The sequence below is a fragment of the Artemia sp. Qi Xiang Cuo genome, chromosome 1 (assembly GCF_049724085.1).
Source record: "Artemia sp. Qi Xiang Cuo chromosome 1, ASM4972408v1, whole genome shotgun sequence".
Taxonomy (NCBI): domain Eukaryota; kingdom Metazoa; phylum Arthropoda; class Branchiopoda; order Anostraca; family Artemiidae; genus Artemia; species Artemia sp. Qi Xiang Cuo.
In genome coordinates this window covers 75218191-75232071 of record NC_142794.1, presented here as the reverse complement: position 1 = coordinate 75232071, position 13881 = coordinate 75218191, and the positions used below count along the sequence as shown (strand labels likewise).

At 34.4% G+C, this 13881-nt stretch overlaps 1 protein-coding gene across 1 annotated transcript in view; it reads right to left on the bottom strand.

Annotated features, from left to right (window-relative positions):
• Positions 1-895: 895 nt before the first annotated feature.
• Ate1 (arginyltransferase 1) overlaps positions 896-13881 on the bottom strand; it is a 49526-nt gene continuing 36540 nt past the window's right edge. The window contains exons 3-7 of the mRNA XM_089087020.1: positions 13383-13860; positions 10661-10822; positions 8478-8659; positions 4928-5180; positions 896-1126 (exon numbers count right to left, since the gene is read on the bottom strand). Of these exons, the coding sequence (XP_088943146.1) occupies positions 1079-1126; positions 4928-5180; positions 8478-8659; positions 10661-10822; positions 13383-13860 (1123 nt within the window). The 3' untranslated portion in view covers positions 896-1078. The remainder of the gene's footprint in view (positions 1127-4927; positions 5181-8477; positions 8660-10660; positions 10823-13382; positions 13861-13881) is intronic.

The window sequence follows — 13881 nt, the reverse complement described above, 5'->3', positions numbered from 1 at the left end:
AACACGACTTAAAATTTTTCATTTACAGACAATAGTTATTATCCTGAATTGAATGGTGAATTCCGTTATTTTCTAACTCTTATAATTTCTTGGATTAAAAAGGGATACCAAGCCGTTGAAACTGATTATGTCCTAACGAGATAAATCGTTCAACTCAAACTTTTTCATTCGATAGCAGGACAAAGGACAAATTATTTTCCGAAGTCTCGGGTGGAAGACGAAAACGGGACTGAGTGGGATAACTCTTGCTCTGTTGTCTTATCTTAAGTTGTATTTTCAGGGTGAAATTTTGTCTGGCACAATATGCATTTTCAAATCCTTGTTGGGCAAAGGTCCCACTACAGTATGCACTGTTGATGGTTAGGGGGGTGGTGTGGGAGGAGGCTCATATTTAAGGATAACCCAGAAAAATACATTAAGAATAGATAGACGACTTCGGAAAACCTGTTTGTTCCAAATGAAAGCCGAGAGCGACGTTAAAACCTCGGAAATATTCCTACAATTTGCCAGGGTCTTCTTTCCCACTAAACCAGTTCTTTACACAAATGTGTTAATATATTATAGAGATTGATCATACTCACAATAATAAATTAGTTGATCTTAAGCGTAAAAAGTGGAGGGAAAGGCTTAGTAGGACCTCAGCCTCCCTCATGTGCAGAATAATTTCTGTTTGTAGTAAGTTTTGACTCCCCCCCTCCCTCACCCGAAATGTTTGTCTGACTCGTAAAAACGTAACAAAAATGAATATAAACAAACTTGTGATGCGTTTTCTAGTCTCTTTTGGTCCCCCTCCCCTTCCGAAAAAAATCCTGGATACGGCCCTGCAGAGTAGATAAAAAAAAAACAACAAAAAAAAAAAAACTAAAATAAAAAACAAAATGAGTGTCAATTCTTCTTTGAAACAAAATTTATTCAATCCTTATTCAGGTTAAAATCTTTCGTTCAAATTACTAAAACTGAAATAAATAAAAACTCAAACTTATTCCCGGAAGAGAAGCATTCGATTTGCCACGCTGGATCCAACAAGTTTAGCATATTCTTTGACTTCAGATTCATCATTTGCATCAACACATACGCTTCAGTACTCGGCATAATTCATCATGGTTCTTTCATGCAGCACCAAGACCTAGAAAAGGAAGAAAAATCAATAAAGTTCTAAGGGGAACTGATGCGAATCTTTACAAACAGTAAATGACAGAATTCCATGATGAAGGAACACTCAGTTTAAGTGTCAGTTATTGTTTGTTTCCTACCACCTAATATCTTGTTCACAGACAGAATATGAAATAAACTCGAAAAACTTAATATTTGACTCAACATTATGTCAGTAGAATAACAAATAGATTTGGATTTAATTAAGTAAAATATCTTGATGGAAAAGCTATGAAATGAATTTAACCCTTACTTAATCAAATTAATTGCATCTTCTCCTTCCTAATAGAACCCAAGTAGTTAAATACCTAACTGTATAGTCTTATCCCCTTCCGACTTCTAATATTCTGCCCCAGGAAGAACTGTTGGCCCAATTTTATTTCTTTGCAATAATCAATAGCCTTGGTGTGGATTTCTTGAATATAAACAAATTTGTTGATGATCTAGGGTGTTACTGTCTCTAGCGATTTAAAATAGGATTACCATATTAACTATATTTTAAAACGCAAAAATACCAGACTTCCTTCCTTAAGCCCCTTCAAAAATTAAGATGTCCTAGATCGAACTGTTTGACAGTTTTAAAGCATTTCACAAATACTACTTTTCTTAGTCCCCAGAAAAATTCTCATTTCGCTGATTAGTCCATCCCCCCCCCTCCATAGGACCGTGCCTCACTCCTTATGCTTCAAAAACGGTTTTTCCTCAATAATAATTTCCACGGTAAAACATCCAAGAAATTTCCCCAACAAAGTTAATACGTTATATAAGTCAATATGCTCCACCTCTTTCCTTACCGCTTACACTTTTTACCAGCAATTTTGTAAATTTATTTTCCTGATTTTGAACATTCTGCTTGTATAGAGTTTTTTCTTTCACTAAATTGCTTAAAAATTTTTGTCTCCCTTCGTTACCATAAACAAATTTAATAAACCATCCCCATTGATTCCCTCTTCCTTGTTATTTACATTTCCTTAGTTTACTCCTCTTTGTATTTTTATTAACTGGTTTATTTTTTTTTTATAAATTATGTTTGTTTTATTTGTTTTGAATCTTTTTGACATATTGATTTAAGAATCTATTTTTTTCTAATGAGCCTTATCATATTTGTTTATTTTTTATATTTATGTTTGTTTTAAAGTTTGAATCAGAAGTGTGGATTTGTCCCATCTGGGCTTGTAATAGCCAATTTGCGATCCTCACACTGTGTCTTTGGGGGTCATAATATGATCCGAATATTGTACGGACTCCCTCAATTCTTTTCGTGAGGACATCTACCATAAATGTTGTTCAATCTCAATTAAACTTCATGATACGTAAGAATGATACGTAACAGCTATCTAAATTCTGAGGTGGCAAACATCTAAGTTCTGATCGTAAGGGTATCTAACAAAAATAGTAGCACTAAACCACAATTAATCAGAAGTAACAGATAATATCCTAGTTATGTCGTTTCAGACACTGGTTTGGATTCGGTAAATGGGAAGAAGATCTAAATTTTCGTGATAAGTGCTTATACTACATGCAAACGTCAGATATCCACCAAACTTGATGGGAAGTGTTACCTAAGCTCATTGGTGTGCCTTGTTATTGCCGCAAACCACTCCTTTGTAGAGGAAGAGGTGGGGGGGGGTGGATTGGAGGATCAAAGTATCCTATCGCCTTAGGTAGGCTATCTTCAGACCTCATTCAACAGAAAATCTTCAACAGCTACAGCTATAATCTTGTGCGACTATCCCGGATGAAACTATGTCGTTTTGCTTACGTGTCGATAATATAAATGAAGTGACAAAAAATAACAAAACACAAATCAATTGGAAGATTTATCTATCTGTTCTCCACCACCTTGGTGAGATCGGGTGCAACTTCCCATAAAGTGCGGCAAAAGTCATTTTGTGGGTAAATTCATTATTGTACTACATTAAAAATAATAATAATAATAATTATGGGTTCCAGTCACTTTGCGAAGTTTTCGCTCCATGCTCCTCGTCTACAGTTTTAACTTTTGCGTACGCACTCCCAGCTTAACTGATAAAAGGCTGAGATTAACTTGATAACAGGTCCCAACGAGCAGTCCCTTGGGTCCTTAGGCTGAAGTAGCAGATGGTATATACATATATATATATATATATATATATATATATATATATATATATATATATATATATATATATATATATATATATATATATATATATATATATATAAATACAGGTCAGTCATTTACTAAAAAGAATTCTGTTTTTTTTTCTTTTCTTTTTTTAAAGCACATCACGGATCAGAACAACCAGATTTGTTTCCTTAATTGTTTTGTTTTAATTAAGGTTCTCTTCTGATCAGAAAATGTCAGTGACATGTCTACATGGCCTAGAATATAAGAGCAGGTTAGCATTATAAAACTCAAATTTTTATAACTAAGAATCGGTATATCCATAGTTTTCTTCCTGAATTGGCTCTGCTCATTAGAATCACCTTACTCCAGTCTTCTTAGCCTGAAAGCTTCATGTCGATAAGAGAAAATTTTTTTTAATCAATTTTGGGTTTTACGAATCAACACAATCCATTTTTACGAGGTCTTTCCCCTTTGAACTTCGTTTAGCCCAGTACACATGGCCAGAAGGTTGCTAGCTGATCGACGACAAAACTAATTCGGGTCTACTTTGGGCATCAAAAATCAACGCAAACATTTTCTTTTTTCATGAATTCTTGTCTACATCGCATTGATGGCTGCTCCTTGACTCTGTCTACACACCCTAGAATTCTAAGCTAATCTGATTTAACTAAACTTATTGGCCCTGTTTCAACGGTCACATTTCAATAAAACCAATATTCAAAATATTTTGTTTTCATTGAGGTGTACATCTTAAATTAACTTACAAGCATTTCAGGGACGAAAAGAATTACAATCTCATTTTTGGGCGTTATAAACCGACAGCCAAAATTAGTTTCAAACCTGGTTTCTGCACAGGGATTCACTTGGTCTATAAATTCATGAATGCCATTTTCAAGACGATTAGAAAGAGTAAATTTTATGTGTTGGTAAATCGAAAACAAATTTCTTTCACCCATCCCCTGATTTCACCGCAAATTTTTAATTTGCGGTGAAAGCCTCTTGTCCCACCCTTCCTCCGACATTACCTAAAAGTTTTGAAGCCATCCCCAAGCAGTTCAAAACATATTTCAGATATGCAGTTTCAATTGTTAGAATGTATGTAGTTTCTTTGGTTTTATCTCTACCATCTCCCCCATGTCATGATTTTAGGTTGACTTGACCCGACAAACCCTGAAAGCTTTACATCGATCTCCCAAGTCACTTCTCGATAAAGTAGAGGGAATTTGAAAACTCAGATGCACATGACGTGTTTCGATTTACTCAGTCAACCTTGACGTTTCTGGTTAGTCATTCCACTTAGTAGATTTAAATATTTGGAATTTCCATTAAAAATCGGTTTTTTGGAGTGCATAGTATTATAAAATCCCACTTTTTAAAATTCTGGTAACTACTAGGATAAGTCCTCTTCACTGGAGTTCGTTGCCATGAAATGTTTTATAAATAAGTCCATATCATGTAACTTCGTGTTTTCTAACCAGGTACCTCGGCCGGTGGGGAGGGGTGCAATTATCCTACAAAATATTTTTATTTAATGAAAAATATCGACAAAAATAAGTTGTCCCATTTATATTTTGAAGAATAAATTACCCCCCCCCCCGAATACCTTCTGAATTTGAACTGAAGCTGAATTTGAATTGAAATTAAGCAAGGATCCTAAATACATACCTCATTCAAATCCACATTTTCTTCTTCATCCACTACGTTGAGATCAGGATTTAACCTTGCATATTTTGTCTTGTCCAAAATCGGCACACATTTTTCAATTGGCAGCCATGTTTTGGTTTCTGGGCACAACAAAAAAGATGGGCTATACTGTCCCTTATATCGCATCTTCGGACAGTTGTGGATGTAAAACCCTAAGTAATACCACTTGATATCTGGTAATACATTAGAAAGATTCTGAGTGAAAGCCAATTCGCTACAATAATAAATAATTAATATCTAAAAGAACTTCCAAACACAGATTCGATTACCAAAATGATATAATTATGATAATACATCCAAATTTTAAACATTATATTTTTCATATTAATGGGCAGTGCACATAGAGATTGCGATTCTCAAGGAGTTGGCGTTACAAAGAAAGGGGGAAGTCAGGCTATGCTGCTTATTTAGCAGCATAAGAATTTTTGTCCCAGGTTGGATATCGGTAGAACTGGCTAAAGTCGTAATTACTAAATGTGTAATTGCAAAGATACTAACATTTAGATTTCCATAAATGTATTTAGTCAGAAACTATGCTGTAGAGCCACTTTTATAGTTGCTTCAAATATGTCACATCTATTTTCTCTTATTGCAGAAGAAATTGTGGAACAACAATAAAAATATCTAACTTTGGTAATGAAGCGACACTACCCCTTATAGTTCGCAATAAAAAGTAACAAATTGGACAAACCGTCACTATTCAGGAGTAGAGGATGGACAGTCCCTTCATCAAAATTTTACGTTTTTTATTATTCTTTTCGTATTTTCCCGTGCTCGAACAGTTCACCCAAGTTTACGGCTTAGGCGACTTTGGCCCATATACCCTGGTATTGTTTCTTGATCAAGCATCTGGTTTTATTTCCTTTTTCCTGGGCTTTTCAAACAACACTAACAGTAAGTACATACAATCATCCTTTCGTAAATACGCCTTTAAACCCATAGCATCACAAATATTTAATTTTTCAATTCTCACCATTCCTTGTGAATTTTCTTCTATGCTGGAAATAAGAATAGGGTGATAAAAGTCGCGAATACTGGAAGTTAAAGAAAAAATAAACGAGTCTTTGTACAACATCACGATAACTAAAAACTTCCAAATAATTATTAAAAAATATATTGTACTAAAGACAGTCATATATTTCTTTTAAAAGATTATACAATTTAATTGATGTTATTCGCACAGTTGGGTAGGACCTAATCGGAATTCTAATTCAAAGATCTAATCCGTTTCTATAATGCCAGATCTTGTGTGTCACAAATTAAATAATTAGGTTTGCAGTATTGTATATAAAGCGTAGATTTTGACTTAAATGGATTTAAAGGTAGCAACGAACAGAAGCTTCATTTTAATATTATTACCAGAGTAACCAGAACTCAAATTTGTGGTCTTTGAGCATCCAGCTGGATGCTTTTCTTAAATGCTACACCTTCAAATGTGACATACAAATGTTAAAAAGAAAAAGTGAAAGACGAAGTAAAAGACGCCCCTTATTCGCCCAAAGACATCCGATCAACATTTTCAGATATCATGTTTGACCACAGGCGTCCAAAAAGACTTAGGTTTAGGGGAATGTTGGGGACTTAGGTTTAGGGGAATTTTGAACAAAATCAAAACACGCTATGTGCATTTAGGCTGCCGAAAGGGTGCATCAGAAATATCTCGAAAACGGCTCAGAGCATTAAGTTGGGACTTTCAGCCCAGGTTGAGGGGATTGTTCAACTAACCAAAAGTCCCTATGTGCGTACTACTACTACTACTATTACTACTACTACTACTACTGCGGCTAACGGTATTAAGGTGGAACTTTTGGGGAAGGTTCAGGGAGAGTTCGAACTAAATAAAACTACACTATGTGGATGTAGGTTGTCAAAAAGGCAAATAAGCAATATCAGTAGGAACAATTAGAATATTAAGTTGAAACTTTTAGATCATGTTGAGGGGGATTTTGAACTAAACAAAAGGCATCATGTGCATGTTAAAACTATTGCTACTACTACAACTGATGCGACAACAACTACTATTGAGGTGAAGGCTATTAAGGTGAAACTTTCAAGGAATGCTTAGAGGGGTATTGAACTAAATCAAGACAACAACTGCATACAGGTTGCCAAAAGAGTGCACAAGCAATTTCCCAGAAACGGCTTAGAGTAATGAGTTGGAATTTAAAGGCATGTTGAGTTAACCAAAAGGCACTAAGTATATACTGCTACTACTGCAGCTATTTCTGCTACTTCTTTTAACTTTCAGAGAATGTCTATGAGGATGTTGAACTAAATAAAAACATACTATGTGCAAGCACGTTGTCAAAATGGTGTATCAGCAATATCTCAGGAATGGCTAACAGTATTCTGTTCAAACTTTCAGGGCATGATGAGGGGAATGTTCAGCTGACCAAAAGGCAGTACGTGCATACTACTACTGTCACTACTACTGCTACTTCTACTACAGTTACGAGTACTATAACTACTAAGGATAAGGCTATTAAGGTAAAATTTTTTGAATTTTGAGCGGGAAGTTGAACAAAATCAGAACACACTATGTGCATGCAGGTTGTCGAAAGGACGAATCAGCAACGTTACAGGAATTTCTTATGTTATTAAGTTGAGGCTTTCAGGGTATGTTGGGTGTGATGTTCAAAAACAAAATGCGCTATGTACAACCTGCTACTAATTCTACAACTGCTACTACTACTAAGGCTAAGGATAATGACGTGAAGCTTTCTGGGAATGTTTAAGGGGACGCTGAACTAAATCAAAACACAACGTGCATGCAGGCTGTCAAACGCCCCCTGTGCCTTCTAAAGACCTGTACATAATTTGCACGTCACTGAAAACAAATACATCGTATTTTTTTTTTTTTTTAATTCAAAATTATTAAGAATTTCAAGAATGAATATTAGTATATTTGTTAAAATGTCAATTTTACATTCAGTCTAACAAGGTAAATTAAAACTAGATCTGAAACAGCTATTCAGTGCTGAGGCAGCATCTTCACTTTCACTTTAACCTTTAAATCCTTAAAAAATTTTATTGATTCTTTTCCCACAGAACTTGGAATAAAACCGTTTCTTGTGTTCAAGTGCCAAATGTTCTATAGAGGCAACCTTTTCGAAATCTAGATTTGCCCTCTTGCTGCTCGCTATTTACAGCCTAAACCCCTTAGACATTGAAGAACAAGGAAGAGTTCAGTTTTTGATTAATTAAAACTATGTCTTTTTTTCCATTTAACAGATACTTTAACAAGATAATAGCTTAAAAGATTTATGATAGAACCTTTTCATTGCATACATATGGATATATACATAAGGGTTTCATTTGAAATTCTGACTTTGCCCCAAGTTCTCCCTGAAGGGAGAATGTTTGCCACCCTTTAAGTCATTGAACTACTTTCTATTTTGAGGCAAATCAAGATAGCATAAATATTTCTACCTACGGTGCTTGCTTTTCATAATATTGATTTGTTATTCTTTATATGGGAAACTCTATATATGTATATGATCCAAAATCTTACCGCAATGAACCATAAGTCCCAAGGGATAAGAATTGATATTCTGTATCATAGTAGAAATAAACACTAGAAACACAATGAGGTAAAATATCGATGACTCCGACCGCAATCAATTTCCCATCTAATCTGTAATGTTGATGGTACGAGCCACACATTCTCAGGGATTCATCACTGCCTTTGACTGGCTAGAAGAATTTAAAAATGAATTTGGTTCAGAAGAATTTAAAAATGAAATAGTTAAAATTGAAGATTTACTGTCATTTACTTTCATATTTGAACTGGAAATTTTATTCTTCAATTAAAATTTGAGCTTTGATACATTCATTTGCTTCACAAATTTGTTCAAAGTCAACATATTTCCAGCGGTCTTACAAACTTTTACAACATTTTTCGGTTCAACATTCTAATACTATCCAGGGATTAGTAAAAAAAGAAGCCCAATCAGCTACAATAAATCAAAAGGGATTATCCGACGTTTTTTGTCAATCTCATACAAATACACACCTGAATAGTAGACTAGCCCGGTCCTATCTGATGATACTTCATTTGTTGTTCAAGATGTTTCAAGATTTCTGCGGTTTTTTAAAATGTTATTTTTCCTTCTTTACTTACAGAAAAACTAAAAAAAAATCTAGATTTTAACACATCGAGTTACTTTGCCGTGCTTTCAAAACCAAGAAAAAATAAGTCCCTCACTGAAAAAAAAAAAACTGTATTGTCGACTCTGAAGAAAATTATACTCAAGTTCTCCCCCTAATATACAATTTGAAATAAACATATATGTAACCACAAAGTAAATTTTTATTGTTGCTATTTTACCACTCACCAAGCTTTATTCCCCGTTTTGGAACAATAAGGAGAATAATTTGAATTATCTCTCAGTTAATTCCATATTTTCACCATATGCAAGAATTCACATTGCTACAGTTATTCCTTTCATGAACTGGAAGACATTTTTAAAACATAAATTATTCTATTTACCACTAAAACAACTCATTGAAGACCAAGTCACTTGATACCAGCAAAACTGTGCACGCTCCACCTACCCCCTTCCAATTCTGTTCGGAGCTTTGCTCTTTAACCCTTCTATAGGTTCTAATTTCCTCTAAATCCGTTCTTTTTTTTGTAAATTATCATCCTTCATCCGTAAAACATAGCATAGCCCTCTCTAACTTTCATTGACAGTATCCCTAGAAAGTGGGATCGAACCACAGTCTCCGTACAGCTTATTGCTTAAAACGAGTACCTAAACCCTTCCTTGAGTGGTTCCGCTGGAAAACGTCAAGGATATCTTCCTCAACTTTTTGAAGCACAATATTTCAAAACCACATACTTGACCAACGTCTCTACTCTGGCTTCAAATGATCGCATCTTATTTTGAAGACGGATCTTTCTATTCTTCCAAACTTTTTTTCAACTTTAGAAAAAACACTCTGTGTTTTGGCTATTCTGCTTTTTACATCTCCCCTGCAATAACAATCTTTATTAATAATGCAACCCAAGTAAGTGAAGCAATCCACTTGATCAATTTTACAGTCATTCTCTATAACAAGGAATATTTAATTAATGATTTCTCATTTGGTTCTCAAAATACAAAAAGGTTTCTAATTAATCTTAGGTATGTAAATTATCTTTTCCTCACTTTAGAAATGGTTCAAAAAAATAACATATTTCGTCAGATCCTCTCCTTTACTCGGAAGACCTGGGAAAACCTCATTTAACCAATTTTCCCATTTCAACAATAATAAATAGAATATATGTCTATGAGTTTTTATGTAAACTGATGAATTGCAAAACAACCCCTCTGATGCACTGCAGCCAAACAGGTAATGCTACTTATTGTGCCAGAACTTATAATATTTATAAAATATTTTTCTGAAGACAAGTTTAAAATTTAATGTTTTTCAAGTACTTTTTTTTTTGTCAATTCAGAATGTTTGCATAATGAAAGTACGTACTACCCCATTAAAAACAATTTAGCTGAGCCAAATTGTAAGATAGAGTTTCACAGTTCAGCTTCCACGAAATTTTCTAAAGAACAATAATCGAAAACAAGGCAAATACCAAACTTTTTACAAGATAATCAAGCAGACCCAACAAAACTTCGGCCTTTCAAAAATGGGCACCAATGGCCTAACATATAGAATTATTCCTTTTCTGTTAGAGTAGTTAAAAAGAGTAATTACTTTTAAAGGAGATTTGACAAGGAACCGTTCAAAATGCTTCATTGTACAATCGCTTGGTTTGTCTCCATGTACAGCCATCTGGTACTTTGCATATAGTGAATGCGACTCAGGTAGCGTTTCCTGAAACTCCATAGATGCTGGGGAACTCCGGACAAGAGAAATCTACAAAATAATGACTAGCAATAAACTACCTGAAACTATATTTCTTCTTTTTCATCAACTTGCTAAACATCTGACACTCTACGAGTTTTCAGTCATTTTCATCTGGCAAAAGATTATTTACGGCAGGATTCTTTAGTCTAAAAAGAGTTAAAGGAGTAATTGCGATAGGTGGTGTTTAATATTGCATTCATTTATCCCTAATTGAAGCATTGCTGACACAAAATTTAAAGTACTTTTTAAACTTCAAAGATAAGCCTGACTAGAAGAATAGATCCAAGCTTGACATCACGTTTGGTAAAGTCTGTGAATGAGTTTCTGTTACTGGATCAAAAAGCTTATATCTATGGGTCACAAGCATGGGTTAGGCTTTTTATGGTTGACCATGCTTCGTGCTTATATTGTTTAGTTACCGAAATTTAACGGCCCTTGCTACTTGATTGGACCAAGAAGTGCCAATCAATGATTAAAAACAAATCTGATAGACTGAACACTGCATACTTGATTCCAATTTTTACAAGCTAAACCAATTACTGAAGCTGAAAAATCTTTTTGTTAGGCTTCTTAAAGTTCAGTTTCTGTAAATGATTCTTGCCTCTGTTCTCCAATAACAATTCCAGTAAAAACTCCTTACAAAGCAAACTATTTAAAAAAGGAGTTCCATCTAAAAAATTTTGACAACATTGTCGTACTGTTTACTATCCATGCACCTAAGTGAAGCTTTATGCCAAAAGGACAACATGAAGTGATTAAAGACAGCAACTTACGATTATTCCAATTAACATAAACTATTAAAATAATATTATTAGTTTCCCATGTGGTGGTTTATTGGAAGTAACTGTGCGTACCGATCGGGGGATTTCAGGTTCAATCCCACAAGCCGCAAGGGAATCTCACATTCTCGGTGTCGCATGTCTTCTAACTGCGTGTGTCTTTGCTCTTCATTTTAATTTTTGACACGTCGCCGGTGTTCTTCTAACTACGTTTGTATTTGATCTTTAATGTCGTTTTTTACTCGCTCACATGCTCGGTGTCAGATGTCTTCTAACCGCATGTGTCTTTACTCTTCATTTTCATTTTTGACACGTTCTAATTGTCGTCATCGCATATCTTCTAACCACCTGTGTCTCACGTGAGACCTTACCAACAGTTTATTGAAAGATTTATTGAGCATCGCAAATCAATAGAAAAAGCCCTACAATTAAGCAAGCCTCATGAAACTTTTGTTTCGGCTCTGGCTAAACATATTTTCTTTCATCCTGAACATTTTGTACAATTTTATGAGGCCACGGTTATTTCTAATGACAGAGGATTTTCTCAGTGGGAGAGGGAATCTATAGAAATTAAAAAACGTATGTTTGCTAATCTTTCAATAAATAGTGACACGGGAAATTTAAATATTGACCCAATTTATGATAGACTTTTGAAAAATGAAACAATATTCAATTAAGGAATTAAAATTTTACCTAATCTCTAGGGGACTAGATTACCTACTAGACCAAAAAGAATTGCTTCAATAATCGCTAACAAGAGGATTATCTTGCAACAGAATAATTAACTTAATTCCAATTTTTATACTTTTTCTTCAGTTGCTTTGGTGTTCTCATCGAAGCAACTCTAATAGTTTCTTTTCCCTACGTGGATCAGTTGCGATAATTGTATTTTATTAATATTGGTGGTGGTTTTATTTGTTTTTAGTTTTCTTTATCCTTGTTTCTCTTGTGCTGAGGACACCTAGTTTGCATAAAGGTGAAATATCCGCATTGTTTTAGTCTTTTCTCTCTAATGGCCAGAGTCACCTTTGTTGTCTTTTCATTGAATTTTACCTCTCTTTGTTGTTTTTTGTCATGGCTGGCCAGTTCGGCTCAAGAATTTTCATATATTTATATTTCATATATTTTTTATATATATATATATATATATATATATATATATATATATATATATATATATATATATATATATTATAGTTGGTATAATACCTTTAGTATATTTACACGTAAAAAATAAATGGGTTTCCAACAAACAGGTTTTCTCTTGAGGTTAGCCAGCAATTACATAGAGTATAAAGTTCCCCTTTCAAAGTATGCAAAGTAAGTACAACTTAAGCAGCATTCCAAATAGCCATTCCATGCTTATTGAAGGTGGATCTTTATAAAGTAACATCTTTGACGTGATTACAATCTTGCCATTCAACCATATACAAAAAATAAAAATCATTGTTTATGCTTTGCTAAGGGGCTGAATGAATAAAAAAAAAAGATAAAGATCCTCAGTGCTGGTGCATAGTGCGTCGAATCGACGTTTCAGCAGCTGGGTCTTTTTTACAAGGACAAGCAGTAAGCTTGTCGCTCAGTCTTGTGGAAGCGGGGATCTAACCCTGGTCCATGGATTTGAAAACAAAACAAAATTATTCGTGTATTTTTCTTTTGTTGAAAAACCAATATTCTCCGAAGAGATATTAAAGCAGCAAGACATTAACTTTGACAACCGTCTTCTCCTGACTATAAAGAAATACTAAACATTCCAACAGGAGACAAGAAAAAAGTTAAAACGAGCTCACCTTCAAAACACGCTTTTTCTGTATCCTTTCTTCGTCTTCGAAGTAATCATGTATTTTCTTCTGAACTTGTTGAACCTTTGGTCTTGGCACAAAATCAACGCCTTTCTTTTTGAAACTTTCAATTTTCTTCGCAATTCTTTTCCGTTTTGCTTTTTTGCTGCATCCAAGTTTTTCAGTAGCCAAGTCAATACTCATTGATGGTCTCTCTGATAATTTTGAAACTGTTTCTCTTGACAAAATTGAATCCTGTTTTTGTTTTTTATAGGCAGTCTCATCGTCTTTTCTTTCCTTCAAATTCTCAAGATCCGAATACTGAAGTCGGGCTTGCTTTGAAACGGTAAAAATATCCTGATCTTCAGGGGTAGGAAAAGAAAATCCTCCAATATTCTTAGGCCGTTCTCCACTAGCAAGGAAATTTCGCATCCTTTTCAATATTTTCTTATGTGATTTTCTTAATTGCATCTCCGTAGATAAACACCTAACACGAAAAAAGCATGCC